The following is a 22,265-nucleotide window of genomic DNA, read 5'->3' as shown; positions in this document are numbered from 1 at the left end:
ATGCAAAGGAAAAGCTCTTTTTATATAATGTTTTATTTGGTTTTGGCACTTGATAAAGTCGATTATATCTATTTGTAGTTCCATTTTGATTTTTCGTTAAGTAATTTTTATTTAATTGGGAAAATTTTATAACTCTGTACAAAAAGTTTACTTCACTTTGAGTTCAATGGATAACAAAATTCTAATTTTCGAGTAAAAATATTCCTTTCGAGGAATTAGGATAAGTCACGCTTTTTCTAAATTTTGAAAAATATTGCTGTAGTTTTGCATTGAAAATTCCAATATCGTTCAGAACGATCTCTCGATAATTCTAGAATTGAAGGGATAAACACCTTGAGCTATTTTTACAGACAAGAAAAAATCACCTGAATTTCCTGCCTTCATCCTATCAAAATGAGAAAAATAATTCAAGACCATTATTTTGATAGCGCGTGGAAAACGCTATTCTTGAGGCATAGCAAGCATCCGTAATTAGTTAGCGTCGGAAAGATTACTGTTAAGGGTGGAGCCACGCATTCTGTTCACCAACGAACGGCATTGAGAAATACCCATTTACTAGTTTCTATCGTAAAGACAAAGATGGATACATATTTTTCTTACTCGAAGCTGTAATGTCGTTGTCCTTGTTATTACGTAATTTAAGGACGATGCGGATTCGGAGATGATATATAAATCGCTGCTGGATGATCTGGTAGCATTCCATTGTAAGAAAACACAGCAAAAAACATTGAAAATGATCGCTAAGGTAAGTTTAATTTCATGTAATATTTTCTACTTTTTTGTGCAATTTTTCAGTGAGTCTAAGGTTAATTTTTGCCGCGTGGTATTTCGACTTGCCATGCGATATTTTCGTTACTTCATTATTACCAGGGGTATTTTTGTTACTTCATTAATATTTTACAGTTCGTACTTTCTAGTGGCCCCCCAGCAATTATTTTGGAAGGCCCCTAGATGTTAGTTTTGAGTTATAAGCTATCCAAAAAAACACAAAACCTAAATCCAGGGACCTTCGTGTAATCGGTAGGATTTTAATGCACATACACGATTGGCGGTCATTTAGATCCTATGATAGAGATCCCAATTATTGTTTTTTCCCCTCCTTGTGTTTCAAAAGGAGCTATGTGGCTCCAGGTTGAGAACCACTGCGGCACACTAATAACCATCCTTGTGCCAGAACTGCCGCTGGTACTTGGTGCGAAGAAACGAGCATTAAGTTCTGGTCTTCGTCTTAGTTTATTCTTAGAGATGCACCTCAACATATACAGCGCACTATAAAAGTTTAGACACTAGTTGAGATCGCACAGTATCTGAAAACTACTTATTTCAAAATCACAAATTAATTACCATTTATAAGGGTGAATATATGCTTTATTTTCAAAATAATAAAATTAGACTATACAATTTATAAACAAAATAAACAAAAACAATCGACGAAAAAGTTTAGACAAAGTCAAATTTTTAGCAATAGAAATTATTAAAAATCTAGGGCTGTCGAATGTCCTTTTTCCTTTATAAGTGAGTTAGTTAATACTAGTTTCCATCGAAGAAATTAAGTCTTTCATTATTTGCGGTTGAAAATAAAATTATGACAATAACTCTCAATGGACGCTAAAAGATCTTTTATAGACGAATACTATCGATTATTTTCATGAACTTCTCGATAAAATGCCCTAAAGATTCTAAATAAGCTTGAGATCCGGGCCACATGCTGCCTAGATGAGACAACTTCAATATTTTGCACATTGCCAGACTCTTGCACGATATGCGTATGACTATGAAATGTCTATTATCTTATTGAAACTCCCACTAGAGACCAGTTACAGGTTCACCAGATAGTAATAGATCATGTTCTGGTGTGTCTGTGTAACGCTGAGCGTTTTGGCGACCTATAACGGAGACTGTTGATACCTGCCATTGCAGAAGAATGCAGCCGAAACCATCAGTAAACTTTGTCTATAACTGCAATTACTGGTTTTTGTGCGCAAATCGTGAAATTATTACCCTCATCTATCTGACCCATCCAGGTTACACACACTTCTTTTCATCTCTGAAAATAACTGAATACCATTTGGATCCTTATGGCAAATACTTGCGAGCTCACTGTTGATCTTTTTGTTTTGTGCTCAAGTTGAAACCCATGCACAAAAAAGCTGGTTATCTTATAATTTTTCGAAATACTACCATATCTGTTTCTCGTATACGTGTACGAATCGTATCCATTTACATATATATATATATATATATATATATATATATATATATATATATACACACACACACACACACATACCACCGCCAGATAATACTCGGCAGATAGACATTTTAAAACGTGGTGAGAGAGAACTGAAATTTCCGAAACAGTCTACGCTTCCCATTTCAGCTTCCATATTCTTTTTACTTTTGAGAACTGTGCGTTGTAGCTCGCAACATCTCAAACAACTGATACTATCGCGAAGAGAACCTAAATGCCGAACAGCGGTGACGTCATTGGTAGCGAATTTTCATATTTCGACGACCAATCGCGAAAATTCTTTATTGTGTCTAAACTCGAAACACGAATTTCACTCTTTTTGCAAAAACTAATATTTATTACGAACTACATCACTGTTTTTGGTATTCAGATGTTCGAATAATATTTTTAGAGATTGAGAAAAATACCTGATAATATTTATTATTCAATAATTCGTCTTATTTTTAATTTACGAGTGAATTTCATAAGTGCCTAAACTTTTGCGATGCACTGTACATCAAGTCAGTTGTAGATGTTTTTAAACTATGTGCCGTGGCACCTCTGTCAAAGATTCTTCAGGATGATTCTTTGTTACATTGCTTTGGGGGAGTCAAGGATAAACGCTTTTTAGGGAAGGGTCGCAGATGAAAACGATTGAAAGCCCGTAGTCTAAGGTAAGAATTGTTATTTAAGAAGAGCCATTCCATGACTAGCAATTATTTACGGGGAATTGACTGATAATTATGACAGTGACCATTGAACGTTATACATAGCGCAGAGCTCAAAAGAGCCCCATTCTCCTTCATCTTGGAGTAGCACAATATTACACTGGCATAAAATAATAATATTTGAAGTGGGGGGGGGGGGAATTGAATAGAAAATAACATTTTGTTGCGAAAAATTGTCTTATCCACCAGTTCGTCACACATTTCATGTCTTCGTTCATGAGACTGTGCCCTTAAAAGATGAATTATTGAATGTTCGAATATTTACAAAAATATATATACATGTATGCACAACCGCACACATTTTTCAAAATTCGGATATATATTTTGGGAGGATGTTTTTAGGCCTTAGGTGTTTCAGAAACTCGCGAGCATCATAATTGGAGATCTCTATCAGATGTATGTGACATGACCTTTCTTTATTTTTCGAAATAGTTTCGAGATAGTTCCTTGATGTGAGAATACATGGACGACGCCTTCAAATCTTGGTGCAGATCAGTGAGGCGAAAAAATTTCAGTTGAATTTTCTCTCTTTCCAAAATACTGTATATCTTCGCAACAGCCAGTTGTTAAAAAACCTTCGTATGGTAGCGGAGAGTGACGTCATCCTTATATAAGTCGCCATCTGGTGGCAGCGTCAGCAGTTGTGAGCTTGGCCTGAGTCTGGTCCGGCCACCCATGTACGGTCCCTTTCAGTGTACACGAGCTCCAAGGAAAGATTGAGAGATTCGGTGACTCTGTAGTCTGAGCGTTCGATTCCCCACAGGAGAAGTTGAATTTTTTCTCTTTCCAAAATATATCTTCGCAACAGCCAGTTGTTAAAAAACTTTCGCAGGTACACTTAGTTTGAGTCGATGGCCCGATATATTGTCGCTCTATGATGATCTTCGTGTTTGATGGGATATCTCGGTTTGTGAGTCATTTCATCACTCATTTGTTCACATTCAACTTGGTATTACAGTATACATTCTATATCTTTCGACATTTGTGATCAGCTCCTGTAATATTACTTAGCGCCTTCAAGGACTTCCTGTCGGTTGAAATTAATGTAATATCGTTAGCGTATATAATTAAACCCAAGATGCCCTTTGGTACCATAGGATAATCATCCATGAAAATATCGTGTATCATTGGGCCCAAGCTGGAACATTGGTTCATTCGTGCGGTTACACGCCTGGGAATGAGTCGTGTATCTTAAAGGTCAAGATAAACGGAAATTGAAAGACTATATATGAGGTAATAGTGAATAAATTATATAATGAGAAATTTTTTTATTAATAGTTTTAATTTTTTAAAGTCGGACAGAAGTTTACGCAACGTTTTGAAAACTATTTACTATCATTAAATTGATATTTACGAGCGAAAATATGCAGTGAGATTTTCATAATGGAGACCCCCCCCCCACAAATTTTTTTAAAGTTGGAATTTTTACTCATAGATGACGCTACACTGTTTGCATTTGCTTATCATTGAATAATTGAGGTGTTATCGGGACTATATCGCAATAATGGAAACGTTTGGATATGGCCCAAACTGCAAGCCGCGCGCACATAAGAATGCAGAGAGAGTAGTGGCAGCTGCCACACATTTTTCTGTTGTTAATTGCATGTTTTGTGGTGCAGTATTATCTATTCGAGAAAATTTTAATTATTTTTAATATTCAAAACAAATACTCGGTTCTATACTATTCAAAACAAATTTAATTATGACTAACAGCCCACACTATCATATGGTTGACATCACTTTTTCAAATATACTTTTGGCCCACTCTGATTAAAAAAAAATTTTTGTTCTGTATAAAAATAATACTGGAATAAAATGAAATATTATCCACACATGAGACTTTCACTGATTTGGGTTTTTTTTTCCATTTATATCACAGATTTTCGTCCTTTTCTCTGCCCTCGCAGCAGTGCACGCTAATGCCATCCTTCATGGAGCTGCTCTGATCGGCACGGGAAACAGCGTCAGCACACGCCACCAAGACGTAAGTACGAGTACACTGTATACGATTATTTTATTATCAAAGACAGAAGTCTTTGAGTCACACGAACTTGGTCTACGTCCATCATCGGAAGAAAAGCAACTCTAACACTTTCACAAATTATTCTAACTCTTGGTTGCTACTTGGATTAAATGTCCGATTGGTTTACACAGACACACACACATTTAACTCTTTAGAACATAGTTTCCCAACATTTTTTGTCCCATCTCCCCTTCTTCAGAAATGTTTTCTCCCATCGCCCCCAACGCAATCTAGCCCATGGGATCCTATGTTATACCCGTAGCTTTTACCTCCCCGCTGGAACTTTCCATCGCCCCCAAGGGGGCGTTAACGCTCACGTTGGGAATTACTGCTTTAGAAAAACATCAGACACAAGCATCGAGAGTATGGATTGGTTAATCCGGTGAGCAGCACAGTGCTCGTAATTCGACGATACTTAAGAAACAAATTTTTTGAGGACATGGTGTTCCTAAGCAGAAGATGAGTTGCAATAGGCCCATTTTTGAACAATCTGTAAAACAAATTCACCATCTTACAGAGGATGCGAGACATCACGGTCCCCTCAAAGCCTCTTATTTCGTCAATTATAAGCTCAGATATTTTGTAACGCTAATTTCTCAATGGAAAAAAGTGTGTTTCCCCCCTCTACTTTTCACCCCTGCAGAAATCAAAAGAAATTCAACTTCATGGAAAACAATTTACAATTTAGGACGTTTATAGATTTCTACTGTGTCATTTATAATGTGAATCAGTGTGAAAATGATTATGCAGCGGAAAGGGTTAGTGTGAATGTCAAACCGTTATAAAATTGTTGTATACGATGTCCTTCATCGCATTAATCAAAAACCGGGAAATTGACATCCAGTTGATTGTGACATTAAGGGCGGTATTCACCGACATGGTATAAACCAGTGATTTCCAAAATGGGCGTTAACGCCCCCTTGGGAGCGATGGAAAATTCCAGAGGCGGCAGAAGCTACGGGTATAACATAGGATCCTATGGGTTAGATTGCGTTGGGGGGGGGGGCGATGGGAGAAAAAAATTTCTGAAGAAGGGACGATGGGATAAAAAAAGGTTGGGAAACTATGCTTTAAACTATAGTCACAATTTTTTGATACGAGATCGACACGGATATTGGTTAAATTCAGGGTTTTAACCAATCTATGTTGATCTCTTATCCAAAAATTGTGACTACAGTTTAAACCATGTCGGTAAATACGGCCCTAAAAAGAACTTTTTGAGAGTTTATCTCACAATATTTCATTATTTAAATTAATCTGAAGCATATCTTTCAAAATTAAGCATAAAAGCTTTTAAAGACTAATGAATTCTTTCAAATCAGGATTCTCTGAATAAAACAACATTACTGCATCTAATTCGGCTTGCTTTAATTTTTTCAACTATGGAAATATGAAAAATTGGAATCTATATCCTATTGTATTTTAAAGCCAGTGTTTCATTTTCACAAGAATTCAGTATTGAATTCGTTAAATCTTCAGTTAATCTTTTGTTTTTCTGCTTTACATTACTCAATTCATAAATATTTATTAATTATGTTTATATGCTAGTCAGTTTTACTAGACCGTGCGCAAAAATAATTTTCCTTTCATTGCACATTTTAAATAGGGTATGGGAAACTACGCCTTCAACTACGGAATCGCTGACGGCAAAGGAGCCACCAACAGCCGATCTGAAGTTGGAGATGCCCACGGAAACAAGAAGGGATCCTACACCTTGACCGACATCGACGGTAGGGCTCGCAGGGTCGACTATGTTGCTGACGCTCACGGTTTCCGTACATCCGTTTCCACCAACGAACGAGGAACCGCTGCCTCAGCCCCAGCTGCCGCTCACATCAACTCACCATACGCTGCACCAATGGCACCTGTCGATCTCGCCCACGCTGCTATTGCTGCACCGGTAGCTTTGGGTCACTACGGAGCACCGATCCACACTTCATCAATCATCAACCACGCAGCCCCTCTTGCTGTTGCTCCTTTGGGTGTTGGACACCTTGGTTTGGGTCACGGAGTCGGACACCTTGGTCTTGGTTTGGGACATGGAGCTGGACTCCTTCATGCTGGTCTCTTGTAAATAAATCTGTAAATAAAGACACTATTTATTAATCAATTATAGTTTGTGAACTCTCATAATTTCCAAAATTGCTCGTTTCTTTTTCAATTGGGCTTGGGAAATTTTTTCTACCAAAAATATTTGAAAAAAAAAAGTATTAATTACGAAAGTGAGACTGGACAAAAAATAAGAGAAATAGTTTTACTCTTCAGTTACGAAAACAGGTGCATATATGATAACTGTAGTAGTTGGGTGGTGTTAAGAAAAATATGAAAACAATACGTAACAAAACTTGCTTGATAACATTAGTCACCAGCCATATTGCATCTGACATGTGATGCATTAATGCTTATGGATTTTAGGTGTAGAATCCAAATCTAGCCGGTAATGAGCTGAGACATTAAGGTCTTTTGTAACTTCGGTTTTTTTTAAATATTTTGTGAGGTTCTTGTGTTATTTATACTCCTTATAATGACGAAATACATTTATGAAATTAAATCCCTGACTATCCTAAACTCTTTGAAATTGCACATTATATTGCACAATAGAACTATAATTTAATGACATTGAATTTTAAATGTTAGAAGGAAGTGAATCAGAAGATGTACGACGTTCAGGAAAGTACAAACCTGATTATGATGCATTACCTCAACCCACGGAACAGAAGGAATTAAAAGCAGAATTAATAGAATAGAATCGTATGGTCCGCGATTTCCAAACAGGAAGCTGAAATTTTTAGTTCTACGTTGAAACAATGGAACCCTCTGGGACAAGGATTTCAAGTTTCAGATTATAGTGACCGTTTTTTATGTATTTTAAAATGCAAAATTCAATGTGTTTAGGGTACTGACACAAATGGGTTGATGAGAGAAGAAAAGAACAGAGGTCTGGCTTTTGAACATTTGGAAGAAATGTTTCTAAATTGATTGAGAGGAAAGTAAAAGAGGGCATATTTGTTGGTCTCTAATCAGAAAACTGTTGAAAGATCCAACTTTTGATTCCAAGCTGGGAAATCACTTATTATCTGCTTGGTGCTCTTTCAAAATGATTGTCTACGGTTTCTTAGCAATAAAAAAGATAAGTGTGTTTCCATATTGAGTGATTTTTGTTGGACAACAAGAACACGGGATAGAAAATGTCAATAAAAATTTACTTTTACACTGATTTTTTTTCCGAAAAATTTAGGTTCTTTTAGTGATGAACAATGTGAACGCTTTCATTAAAATATCTTCACTATAAAGTATCGTTATATATCAAGAGCATTAGAGCTCTTCAATAATGGGTTAACTACTATTATGATGCATCTTACTAGAAAAAGCAGTGTCATCCTATTTTTCCAAATGAAATGCACATTGAACTTTTAAAATACTGTATGTTGTTAATTTAAGTGCTACTCCATCTAAAATTAACAGAAAAACATCTGTAAATTCTGAATGTTTTTCAAATTATTTAAAACTAGTCAACATTAGCTAATATTTTTTGTGATTGTTTTGTATCTGAGAACTATGACGGATATAGATATAGGAAAAACTGGTTTTTTTCACTGAATTCAGCAACCAAAAATTAGGTAAATACACCTATTTGTTAATTGTTAAGCTGATACGGAAGACACGTTTAAATTTGTTGAACAGTGTAATTCTTCAGAATAACTTATATTATTCAGACAGAAACGTTAGTTCCAATGTCATAAGTTTTATGTTCAAGCACTTTTCATATAAATTAACAATTCATACTTGGATCACAAAAAATTGATCGCAAAGATTACTGAAGTACTTGGATTTACCTTCTACACGCTGGATTCAAATTTGAATTTATTTTCTCGATCGATTTTTTCCTATAATACATTTTCCCTTCTGATGCTTTAGTTTAGAGATATCAACCGAAAAATGTTCATTAAAAAATCCTGAATGTTTCTTAGTCTAGCCCATGTCCATAGAAAAAAAAAAGGTGTTTTTCTTTTTAATTAAATTTTGTTCTTTTAAAGAAATATTGCTTTTAAAAAATTACACTTTCATTACATAAATGCTGAAATGAATGAATGAAATTTTTGGTTTGTAAATTTTGAATTCTCGCATCTTTAGGTAAAACAATCAAATCCTTAAATGACCACGATTTTTTTTCCTAATCAATTAAACCTATGTTCCCAATTGGGAACATTGACCGTTAAATGCATAATTTAGTTCATAAATTTTACTAAAACTATTTTGCGAATGAAAAAAGTATCTGGAATGGCATAAAATGATCTATGTGGAGCGAAATCGCACGCTATACCCGAACACAGCATTACACCCCAAAGGCTTGACTCGAGCCACTCGAGTATATGTTTGTATTACAGTAAAAGCCCATTCTAACGACAGTTCCCAATCAAGAGAAAAATTTTCGTTATAACGGACTTCATAAGATAATTTCAATTTTTGGCTGTGTGCGGTTATAAAATTGTAAAAAATTTCCACTTTTTATCTGCCTTAAAACGCCTTCTAGATCATTTCGTTCTAATATCAACAAATAGACAGAACGCTGGTCATGGAATTGGTCTCGCGGCATTTTGTTCTCAAAGACGTTTTTTGCGTAGAATTTCGTAATATCAAAGCGATTTAATGGGCTAACGAAACAATCGAAATTGTCGATTATTACATCACTGCTCACTTCCTTGGCATCATGGACTTGTCAACATTTTTCCACGAATTCGGAAAGTTTTTTTAGCACGATTTTTTCAGTCATTCGAAAACAACCTCAAACTGCAAGTTCTTGTCTCGCGATTCTTTAGTCATTGGGAGAGACAAGGGTAGAATAAAATCATCAAAGTCAATACAATCTCGCTTGCAGAAAAATTTAATTATTTTAAATTAACAAAAATTCATTACAATAGCATATAAATATATTTCATTTCAATACAGTGAAAATCCCTCTAACGGTCACCCCACTTTTACGGTCTAATAATAATTCCCCCTTGTATAATGGAAGTATGTATACATTTCGAACCCCTGATTAACGGTCACACCTCTTCATCGGACGGATTTTTTGTCCCCACCGGTGTTCTCAAAGAAGAGGTTTTACCGTATTTCAATTTTTTTACAAAAATATTGTTATGATTTTTGTTCGCTTTAGCTGGAGGGGTTAATTAGCTGGGGGGAAAATTCACCGCCGGAAAACTCACCGCTAGGAAAATTCACCGACCAACAATTCACCGCCGGAAAATATAATGACCACTAATTCAACGATGGAAAATGCACTGCTGCAAAAATTTGCGAACAACAGTTCGATGCGAGTCAGTTAGCGAGTGAGTTACTGAGTCAATGAACGAGTCAGTCCGTGAGCGAGCGAGCTACTGAGTCAATAAGCGAGTGAGTGAGAGAGTGAGTGAGCTACTGAGTGAGTAAGTGACCTGAATGAATGAACGCCAGAACTTTGCAACTGGACTTATCCCGTTGCCGAGATCTCTTCCAGCCCAGCTTCATGGCAGAGTCTGGAACACTTTATTTTGTGTCAAAAAAAAAAAAACATACAAACTTTTTTACAACATATTTTCCCGGGACAAGTGGGTACTCTCACGATTAACAAATTTTGTGGTGATTACAGACGAGATGGGATTAGGAGTTGGAGAAGTTTCTGGGTTTAGTTAAGACGGATGAATGTACACATATTAGGATGGAGGTATGTTTTAAAAGCAATTGAGCACCCCCCCCCCCCATGCCATCTCATCTGTTATCTTACACTTGCCATATTATATACACAGGATACAAAAAGAAAAAGAAATGAGAATCTTATTGTGAAATAATATATATATATATATATATATATCCATCGGAGCGAGTCATCTCGCTTCTTTCATTCCTTCCACCGTACTGTTTGTAGATAGATAGATAGAACCGCTCCACCCGGACTGATGCAAAGCACCTTACTTCCGTTACCTGAAAAGAGGCAGAGTTGTGTCGGAAAAGTTAGCAAAGATTTATAGTGATGGCTCCCCTTGCCCCGTACTCGCAAGTATCGAATCACTCGCGTCGTTCTCCCCATGAAGACAGCCATCAACTCAATGCAACATACAAGCCATTTGACAAAAATGGGTGACTGAATCGAATGACTAGGGAGAAAAATTGCACGTGGGCTCAGTGGCACATAAGGGCCGGAGACCGCAGCCTGGGATTTCGAAAAAAATATGAAAAAGACTTGTGGGCAAGAAAGATGAAAAAGAAGCTGGCATGTTGAAGGGGGAGAGATTTGAGAATGGTCTAAATACACAATGTACACAAATTACATATATACATCGATCGCCTCGACTGTGACGGGAAACGAAGAAACAACGCCTCCGTCCACAGTGCTGATCAGTTTTGTTTGCCTTTCCTTTTATAGAATATGCAATATATACACACACAGAATACTCACAGAGCCTGCACTGCGACGGGAATAATCAATCAGAGCCTCTGTTGACAGTACTGGGCATTCACATTTGAATTACATGCATACATTATTTACTTTCCCCTTATTATTCAATTATTATTTTCCCTTTTTTATACTATTTGGAATGCACATAAACATTACTAATAGTAGGTAGTATTGGATACAAATATCACCATGAGCTCCTATAAATATTCATACTGTCAGTAGAATGCATTATGCAACATTCATTTGTTTCATTTCCATCAGAATTCTAGAAAATCCCTTGCTGAGATGATGCTGTCAAAAGTCATTCACAGAGGAGCATTTTGCCTCCAAGCCATATAGAAAGTCTAAAAATGAAATTTCTCAACATAAACGGATCACGTTGCTTCACGCCAGTTTCATTGCCCTCAAGTTTTTGAGTTGAATCAATTTTCATGAAAATCGTCGCATTTTTCAAACACAATAAGTAGTCAAAAATTTTACTAATACGTCTGGAAGATCTTGGTTTCAAAAGTTTGAAATTCGCCCATTAATTTATAAAAAAGGATTTCTTTTTAAATACTACCCGTTGCTAGTTGGTGACATGTACCGAGCACTGAGCTCTCTTCTTCTTCGTTTCTCTACTTCGTTAGAGATATAAAAATAATAATTTCTCACAATTATTTCTCCGACAAGAATTTTAAAATTTTTCTCGTCCCCGCCGAGGGAACCGCCTGACGATTTACAGACTACCCTTGATGGCTATGAAGGGGGTTGTAGGCAACCGGTGTTGTTGTGCGTGTTAGCGTAGATGTGAAGTGCTTGTAAGTTAATAGAAAAATATACGGTCCAGGTAAAAATGCCACCATCAGAATATTAATTCAAATCTTTTGGTCATAAGCTCAAGCCCTATACCACCACAAGTTCTCAATTAGTCAATTAAGTCATGTAACTGCTTTTTATGGGGAAAGGGGGTAAAAACACCACGTGTAAGCTAAACTTACAAATTGTGACGCAAAAATCCCCAGTAAAGATGTAATTTCAGAAAAGTTTAAAGTTAATTCAGAAAACATGTGCGTAAATGTACGCACATGTAAACATGACAAAAAATTAATAACTCAGAGTACCATTCGTGCAGGCAGAGCCATCGGTTGCTCAGTAACACATCGATATCGTTAGGATATCGCACCGATACCGGTCCGACGTCGGAACGTGGAATGAGTACCGAAGTCGGAAATTTTTACGTGTCCGATATCGAACGATATAGTAAAAATCTATTCACTCAATAAACACCCAAATATCTTCCTTTTTTCCTCTAGAATAGTTATATTCTTATTTTTACAGAATTTCGTTTCGAAGTAGAATATCTTGTACGATAATTGATCCCTTTCGAAATAATCCAAATTCCTTTGGGTGGAACTACGTCGATAAATGTATGGCATTTCTACGTCGAACGGTATCGAAATCTCTCCGTCGTTCATATCGGCGTGCTACTGGGGTTACAAACTTACACGCCTCAATACCTTACGATAGGGACAATCATTGGATACATATTAATGAAATCACTTATGTACAATTCGCCAAAGTGTTGCGCGAAATGCAATATCACAGAAATGCATAGATGAGTACAAATTAAACATTTTTCGTGATAAATATTATTGTTATAGATTTATCTTGAAATAAAATAGTAAAATACAAGATATACAGAAGACTGGATGTTGTGAAGATATTTATTATTTGAGATGTTAGTTTTTTAAGGAAGGAAAAAAACTCATCTCTGCCTCTACCGGGAGTCGAACCCGGGTCCCTCGATTGCCGGACGAGTGCTCTGACCACTAAGCTACAGAGGAGATAGAGATTTTCCTTCGCTAGAGCGTATATATGCCGAACGGAACCGTGCAATGGACGGTGAAACCGATCAGCTAATAGCTCATGGACGACGAGCCACCAGAGGGCTATATATATGACATGAATGTCGCTCTCCACTTGTTAATACAAGATATACAGAAGACTGGATGTTGTAAAGATATTTATTATTTGAGATGTTAGTTTTTTAAGGAAGGAAAAAACTCATCTCTGCCTCTACCGGGAGTCGAACCCGGGTCCCTCGATTGCAATTTAGGGTTCCCCCAAATTATTGAACACTTTCATCATTCTGAAGTAATTTCTTTCATTAAATTGGATTTTAGATATTTTCAAATCACTGATTTTTTTTTGTTAATTATTTTTGTGAATTCTGAAATTTTCCAGATATTCTCTAATTATTTCTCATTAATTCCGAAATTTGTGTCAATAATTCTGAAACTATTTTTTTCGTTGATTATGAAATTATTTTTCATTTATTTTAAATATTCATTAATTATGCAATTATTTCTTTCAGAAATTTTGTAGGTATTTTTTTCAATGATTATGTATTTTTATTAATTATGAAATCATTTTTTCCTATAATGCTAAAATTATTTATTTCATTAACGTGATTTCAGCATTTCTGCATGAATTCTGCTCGTATTTATTCCAGATGGACTTCCGAATGCCGAATTTTTCCTCTCGAAATACAGTGAAACCTGTCTAAGTTGGACACCTACGTTTCCATTAAAATCTGCCCACGTTAGAGTCCAAGACATAGAGATACAGTACTGGGAACATTCTGTGGTGTAGAATTATTTTTGGTCCTATTCAAAACTCTTCAATGTAGGGAGTCCAGGATATAGAGGTATCCAAACTGACAGGTTTTACTGTAGATGAAATCATGGGTCTCAAGAAGGTTTCTGGTTCTCTGTGCCCCAAAATCGTTACGACGGCCCTTTTAATGTACCAAATGCACAGCATTACTATTGAATCTGGAAAGTATCTCACAGTTCTAAATACAGCTGTGCATATAGATTTCAATGGCCAGAGCTCTTTAACGATTTTTTTATACTTTAATCGCTTTTCCATCTTAAATAGTTATTTTACCCAAATGATTTTCGAGCCACGGCAAAAAAGCTCCGAGGATCACATTTGGACGACGGACCATACGTTGAAGACCCTAGGCCTATATTAAGCAATTTTTTTGCTTAGTGTAGTTTTCTCGCATATTAAATTTTTATACGTAAATTTTTGAATAATAGAAAAAAAAACGTTGCTTAAAAAAATCAATTCAACTCCTCACTCGTTAATCCTTTCATCACTCTTTCCATCACCATTAATTGAGTGCATTAATTTCTTATAGTTTGGAAAAAACGCATAAAAATTACTCAAGGTTCACGAAAGCAGAAAAAGAAAATGCCTGGAATGTTAATGCGAACAAACACGATCCTATATAAACAGAAAACGTTACAAAACGATTGTCTGAGGTCGAAAATAAAGTAATTCAACAATAATTATAACCTTCGCGTTGAGGTCATTATTACTTGTTCCAATCATTCAATTAAGTCTTACGTGAATGTTCCCTCCATACATAAACGCGATATTCGAGTAAGTTTCCGGTCTAATTTCTTAAATCATCTCTCGTTCCAAATGAATAATGTTAAAAAATTAATTCAAGACGGGCTTTAATAACATTTGAATTGTTAATCAAAATACGTACGTCATTGGGTGGAGCCACGCATTCTACTACGAGTAAAGACGAGGCATTTTGCTCCATTTTACTGGGTTTCCGTTTTCTATAAATAATATTGCTTGTATATAACCGCTTTTTTGATTTTCCTTCTTATTTTTAATATCCATGTCGTTGTCCTTGAGACGCTGAAATTATAATAAAAAGACAAACAATTGTGATCAAACATCGTATATAAATCGTTGCTGGGAATACGCAGGGCATTGTAAGACACTTACAGCACATCAGTAAAAATCCAAGATGATCGCTAAGGTAAGAAATTGGTCAAATGTGTGTGTTGGGTTAGTTATGTAGTAATACCGTATTAAAAATTTGTATTTTAGGTTTTGCTCTTGTTAAGAGGTAAATGCTCATTAAAAAAATTTATACATTTTGTGATAACATGAGTGAAATATTAATGGAAAACTGTTTGTAGGGAAAAAATTTCTGAATCAAAAATATTAATTAATTACAATTTATTAATTTTTTAAATATTTTTATTGAACTTGTAACTTTTGTAGCAGTCAGTTCAAAATTTAGGTTAGTTTTAAAAAAGTACAATTAAAAGTAAAAGTTCCACTGCTCAAATAGAAATGGAAACAAGCGTCCTAAAAAGAAGGACAATGGTAAATAATGGATTCAATAACGACTGAAACTACAAGAAATGTCATGTTTTTATAGCTCATAAAATTGATCACAATGTTTTGAGTAGTTCACTCATTGTAGAGATAATGTCAACCAAATTGATAACTTAAATTTGATCTCTAGGTGCTTATAGTAAACCCTAGCCCCTGTAAATATGTTTACTGTTATCAGTGTTACTGCACCAATATTTTTGTTATTAACCATCATTACCTACTTCTTTATTCGATATATGGAAACTATCCATACAATCCTGAAATGTTTCTCATAAATAACTTATTTGGTAACATTACCTCCGTGATAATTATTTTCATAAAAATCCAAAATTTCTCCAAATAGTTAAAAAAGATTAAATGTTTTAATTTTCTTTTGTAAAAGTTAAAAAAAACTTTTATAAATAAAATCGAAAATTTCTTTGAATAATTACTTTTACAAAAATAGAAAAATTCTTCAAAACATATAATATATATAATTATTATATGTATATTATATATAATACATACAGTATTATCATAATAATATATATAATTATTATTATGCATAATTATTTTCATTAAAAAACAATTTTCTTTGAAATTTTTATTTAATAAATGCGGAGAATTTTTACAAATAATAATTTCCTAAAAAATGAAAATTTCTTCAAATAATTAAGGAAAAATTAATTGGTTCATTAATCTTATTTTTAGGTTGCTGTCCTCTTCGCTGCTGTAGCAGCTGTCCACGGATCTGCATTGCTAAGCACTGGAAACAGTGTCAGCACCCGCCATCAAGACGTGAGTACATATTTTGTCTCTTTTGTGTAAAATGAAAAACCATTGTCTCAATGTTCTTTCAAAACCTTAATTTAAACTAAGAATCGAATAATGACGATCAAACTCGCACCCATTGATAAAACACTAAAACTAAATTAATTATGTTTTAGTCACCATTTTAGTTGAAAAGAGTTTCCATGAGACAAATAAATCAATTAAGTATAAATTGATATAAATCCCGTTTCAACGAAAACCGTTAAAGCAAAAATCTCATTATAACGAAAAATTTTCTAATCCTTAAATAAGTTTACATAGGAACAATGCATTGCGAATTCCGTTGTCACGAAATGAAACATCTCCCGGAGAAACAGCACATCTCCCTCTATTCTTTCAACATTTTCGGAAAATTGAACTAAGTTGAATTTCCATATTCAAACTGCAGTAATAGGATCCCATAGAAAAAAGACGACTTTGACATTTTCAAGATTAGGATGCAGCTGTCTTTACAGGACATTTCTTAAAGACATTCTCCAGAAGCACATGGTTTCAGGACAATCATTCCCGAAATGTACCAGCCCATCGATATAAGAAAATACTTTGGAATTTTCTTTGTGCTTTTGAATGCGAAATCTTTTACCTATTGCATGCATTTGACACGTGTAAACTTTAGAGAAATTTTATTGTTTCCTTGGTTTTCATAACACTTTGTATAAAAAATATACGTATTATCAAATATGTTAAGTAAAACTTATATAAAAAATTCAATGCTTAACTGATTTGAGTAGCTCTTAGACTTATTTTTGAAATTCAACTTCATTCTTTTTTCATTATCTAGAGAACATAGTATTTTTTTCCTTAGATTCAAATTCCGCTACAACAACATTTTTCAACCAATGTTAAAATTCGTAAAATTGGGAATTCCTTTATAATAAAATTTTCATTATATAACGAAGAGATTTCTTTAGTCCCTTGCAGTTCATTAAAACAGAGTTTGACCGTAATTAAAAATATATGCTTTTAGGAAGTCTGAAAATTTATTTCTTGAATGTTAATTGAATTAAAATATATATATATTTTTTTTTTTGGTTATTTACTATTTTGAACTGTTGAAAAACAAAACTGGTATAACCTCAGTATCTCAGGATGTTTAGATATTTTAAAAGCAAACGTGTATGGTCTATCTCAGCAAGGAAGAAAATAACGATAAAAAAAAAACTAGTAAATGAACTTGAAAGAAAGTGAAGATATGTAATTATCAGGTAGCTTAATCATTAGCATAATCGCTCGGGGGAATCGTGTCGGTGTGAGAAAGAAAGGAATACAGGTTTTCTCCATAGTTAGCTTCCAACTTGTTCGTCATTGAACTAGATTTGAATCGTTTCTTTTGTTAATTGTAAAGATCTCGTTCAGCTTCAAACGATTTTTTCCGCTTCCTTTCTAGAAAAATAGTTTTACACAGTTTTCTTCTAATTTAATTCGAATTATTTTAAAATACTTCTTCTACGAGATATGTTTTCAATGACACAAAATCCGTAGATAAAACTTTATTCTCACATATTTAATGTTTTTGTGGAATCATGACGTAAAGTGGAAGAGGCATAATAGTTAATTATTCCATTTGAAAACAAATTAAATAAGCTAATAATAAGTTTAGCAATAGCAAACATTCAGTGATGGATTCACAAGCAACCTAAAACCAAACATTGAGAAGAAGGATCCAGAAAAAAAAGCACCAATCATTCTCAATTTACGTCACTGTTTCATAGATATGATATACGTATTTATGATTATCAGGATCTTTAGTATAATATCAAAAGGTCTTTATTCTTAATATTTCAACCAGTCTTCAAAAGTATACCTTCAGTTACGGAACCAATAAAAGCATAAATAGGCCTAATTGCCGTAAAATAAATGGCACAGCTTCCAGTGGTCTAATTTTTTTTATTTTTGTCCTTTCAGGGTCTTGGAAACTACGCTTTTAACTACGGAATCGCCGACGGCAAGGGTGCCACCAACAGCCGATCTGAGGTCGGGGATGCCCATGGAAACAAGAAGGGATCCTACACCCTGACCGACATTGACGGTAGGGCTCGCAAGGTTGACTACGTTGCTGACGCTCACGGTTTCCGTACGTCCGTTTCCACCAACGAACGAGGAACTGCTGCCTCCGCCCCAGCTGCCGCTCTCATCAACTCGCCATACGCTGCACCCATGGCACCCGTCGATCTCGCCCACGCTGCCATCGCTGCACCGGCCGTCGTAGCTCCAGCAGCTTTGGGTCACTACGGAGCACCCATCCACATGTCTTCCGTCATCAACCACGCTGCCCCACTTGCAGTTGCACCTTACGGTGTTGGACACCTTGGTTTGGGATATGGAGCTGGACACCTCGGTCTTGGTTTGGGATACGGAGTTGGACATCTTGGTCTAGGATATTGAGCTGGACTTCTCGATGCTAGTCTATTGTAAATTATACTAGAAATAAAAAATTATTTAATTACCTATTTGTGTTCGCAATGTTTTATATATATAAGCCATAACTATGTATACGAGGTCCAATAACATTATTATCATGTTGGGGGGGGGGGTCTCAACAATGTTGAGAGTGCCCTGCATGGAACCGCTACAAGAGCACAGCTCACTGAAGCGCATTTTTTCAGAGATCAACCTTATTTATGCAGTTTCGCTTTAATTTGTCTATACATTTACTCAAAAAAGAAAGTCTAATAAGTAGAAAGAGTTCCACTCCAATACCGAAGCATATTTATGGGGGTGGGGGTCAAGTTCAAGGGAATAGGTAGTCAATAAATATAGAATAGAACAGGAGGAGGGTGGCAAAACTTTTCATATTACTGTATTCTTGGATGGAATGGGGGGGGGGGGTTCGGATGGGCCACAAGTAGAAAATACGGCGAGAATTGTGCGGGGAATGGAATAAAAAATTTTAAGTAACATTTATCTAATTTTGAATCGTTTACTATTCATTCTAAATAAATAATAATAGTTCATTGGATTTAACCCGGCCAATGTTTCTGACGTAATATTACGTCGGAAATTTGGAAGAAGTGCAAAACACCATTCATACGCTTTCCAAGTGTGTGCACTGATTTGAGATAAGAAAGTAACCTTGGGAATTTTCTGTCTAAGTAGATAAAACAACGAGGGTTTAACGCACCAACTTGTGGGTGAGTATTAAAAACGACTGCCTTCGGAATCAGCAATAAATAGTAGGTCCCGGTCTAATTAGCCCTCGCGCGCAGAAAATGACCGGGATACAACAAAACTGATCAAATGATCAACAAAGATAAAAACACGTTTCTATTCGAAAAAAGTTTTCCCTACTTGTCTTTGCATGAGAGAATATATCAGCTACTTAGGATAATTTCTTATAGAGAGAATTTGAAACTGACTAGTCTGTTATCAAATGAGAAATAACATGAAGTTTAATACGCAAAGTCGTGAAATTAAGGCTGGGCAAATCTCCAAGAGTTCACATTGACTGTCGGGAATATAGCTTAAAATATTAGATGCCCGAATAAATATTTTACAAGCCCGAAAAATATTATCACTATATTTACTTTAAAAAATTTTAAAACAAATTGATTCATAACATCAAAATATCGAAAGGGATATAATTCTTTTCAATCGAAATCTTGAAATAGATACGAGAAGAGAATGTGGTCACCGGTCAAAAATCTAAAGCTAGTCAAACAGCAGCTAATTTTATTATTTTTCGCACTGTAAGCATCGGAAAAGAAATCAACTCGCTCATAGATTCATAACCAATTAACGGTACAGGACTGGACTTTGTCAGGTTCGGGCCTACGATAGGGTGTCCAGATTATGCGACTGAAAAACTGACACAAATCCTGATAAAAACCGGAACACAACGAAAAATCCTGATGAAACCCGGGATAAGTTTAAAAAAAAATGTGCAGAGGCATTATATAGTGTCGAATAGTAGGACAATGGATAAAATTACCTATTGGCACTTAAAGCCTTAGCCATATACGGTTTAGTATAGAGTGTACTTCAAATACCAGCTGAAATTAAGTGGTGATTTTCCTAAAGTCATTCTTCCGCTTTTTCGAGGCTTAGTTCGTCCTGGAATGGAGTATGCTGTAAGGTTTTGGAGACCATACCTACAGAGGGACATAGACTTGGTTGAAGGGGTGCAGAGAAGAGCTATGCGTGTCCTTATTGGCACACAGGGCTTGAGTTATGAAGAAAGACTTCATTTTTTGAATATGTTTACATTGGATGAACGCAGGTGTCGAGGAGATATGATCGAAGTGTTCAAAATTTTCAATGGGATGGATAGGATGGACCATGAACTTTTAGTACACCGCCAATCGACTGCTTTTACAAGGGGACACCAGTATCGATTGGTGAGGGACAATGCAAGGTTATGGTGTCGCAGGGAATTTTTCTCCAATAGGGTTGTTAATAAATGGAATAGCTTACCCCCGGAGGTAGTAAATTGTAACACAATTGACGCGTTTAAAAAGAAATACGATAAACATGTTGGGGTAAATCGAGAAGCTATCCATTCTTAGAATAAGACAACCATAAGTATTCTTTATGGGCATTGTATAATATTTTATCATGTGTATATATTGTTTGTAATTTGTGTTAATTGCATTTTTAATTGGGTTGCTGTATTTTTGAAACATATGACAACCATATTTTTATGGGCATCTTTTTATCAGCCACCTCGTTGGGCATTTTGCCTGTTGTGGCGTTGTATTTGTATTTGTAAATAGATGTATAAAATGAAAATGAACGAAATGTATTACAGTATTATGAAACTACAATTTTTTTAAATTTTTATACTGCATATCTGTGTTAATTTTATGCGTTAAAATACCAGTTCATATGTTTTTATACTTTTTGCTAAATGAAACCCTGTAATTACCGAAAACACACATATAGTAACCGGCATTTTCATACAATTTACAGATAGATAGATAGCACCGCTCACAACCCCGGACTGATGCGAAGCACCTTACTTCCGTTACCTCAAAAAAGGCGGAGTTGTGTCGGAAAAGTTAGCAGAGACTTATAGTGGTGGCTCCCCTTAGCCCGTGCTCGCAAGTATCGAACCACTCGCGTCGTTCCCCCCATGAAGACAGCCATCAACTCGATGCAACGCACAAGCCATTTGACTGAAATGTATAGCTGAATCCAGTGATTAGGGAGAAAAATTACACGAGCGCCGGAGAGACCGCAGCCTGGGATTTCAAAATAAGTGTGGAAAAGACTTGTGGGGCAAGTAAAGAAGAAGAAGTTGGCATGTTGAAGTGGTAGAAATTTGAGAATGATCTAAATACACAATATATACAAAAATATATACAGCGCCTACACTGTGACGACGGGAAACGAAGAAACAAAGCCTCCGTCCGCAGTGCTGGGCAGTTTTGTTTCCCTTTCCTTTTACGGAATATGCAATATACACACACGGAAAACACACGAGCCTCCATTGACAGTGCTGGACATTTACATTTAAATTACTCACATTATTTACATTACAAAAATTCCCCTTTTTCATACTATTGGAAATACACAGAAACATTGCTATGAAGGTAATACATATTGGGAACTAATATCACCATGAGCTGATACAAATATTCAAGGTTACAAAATTATTATCATAAAATTTACACCGATATGCAGCATATAAATAAAAACACTTATAACTTTATGCCACATGTTGTTAATTTTAATCCTCACATTTGTTTAAAATCAACAATCATTTTATTTCAAGAACTAAAACAGAGTTTTGCTCTTACTTGATAGATGGCAGTAAAACTCTTCGAGCAATACTTTTTATTTCAAGCAATATTTATTTGTATTTCTCTTCTATACAAGAATATCGGTACGGGAAAGCTAATAGAATAC

The 22,265-nt window shown here is 35.4% G+C and overlaps 2 protein-coding genes across 2 annotated transcripts; both read left to right on the top strand.

Annotated features, from left to right (window-relative positions):
• The first annotated feature begins 693 nt into the window (after nt 1–693).
• LOC149068677 (adult-specific rigid cuticular protein 15.5-like) lies at nt 694–7,064 on the top strand. The gene is made up of 3 exons (XM_089250653.1): nt 694–745; nt 4,838–4,942; nt 6,588–7,064. The coding sequence occupies exons 1-3, from the start codon at nt 734–736 to the stop codon at nt 7,053–7,055; spliced, it is 585 nt and encodes a 194-aa protein (XP_089106779.1). The 5' UTR covers nt 694–733; the 3' UTR covers nt 7,056–7,064.
• An 8,170-nt stretch (nt 7,065–15,234) lies between these two features.
• LOC149068676 (adult-specific rigid cuticular protein 15.7-like) lies at nt 15,235–18,806 on the top strand. The gene is made up of 3 exons (XM_089250766.1): nt 15,235–15,246; nt 16,302–16,388; nt 18,327–18,806. The coding sequence occupies exons 1-3, from the start codon at nt 15,235–15,237 to the stop codon at nt 18,804–18,806; spliced, it is 579 nt and encodes a 192-aa protein (XP_089106892.1).
• The last annotated feature ends 3,459 nt before the right edge of the window (nt 18,807–22,265 follow it).

Source organism: Pholcus phalangioides, unplaced genomic scaffold, assembly GCF_987345545.1.
Source record: "Pholcus phalangioides strain wild (caught in Gottingen) unplaced genomic scaffold, Ppha-v1.0 ptg000024l_1, whole genome shotgun sequence".
Taxonomy (NCBI): Eukaryota; Metazoa; Arthropoda; class Arachnida; order Araneae; family Pholcidae; genus Pholcus; species Pholcus phalangioides.
Note: the sequence above shows the minus strand (reverse complement) of the source record. Positions and strands in the feature narration are given on the sequence as shown.

Coding starts and splice junctions, on each gene's coding strand:
- LOC149068677 (XM_089250653.1), top strand. Junction 4,943..6,587: donor TCAGCACACGCCACCAAGAC/GTAAGTACGAGT, acceptor CATTTTAAATAG/GGTATGGGAAACTACGCCTT.
- LOC149068676 (XM_089250766.1), top strand. Junction 16,389..18,326: donor TCAGCACCCGCCATCAAGAC/GTGAGTACATAT, acceptor TTGTCCTTTCAG/GGTCTTGGAAACTACGCTTT.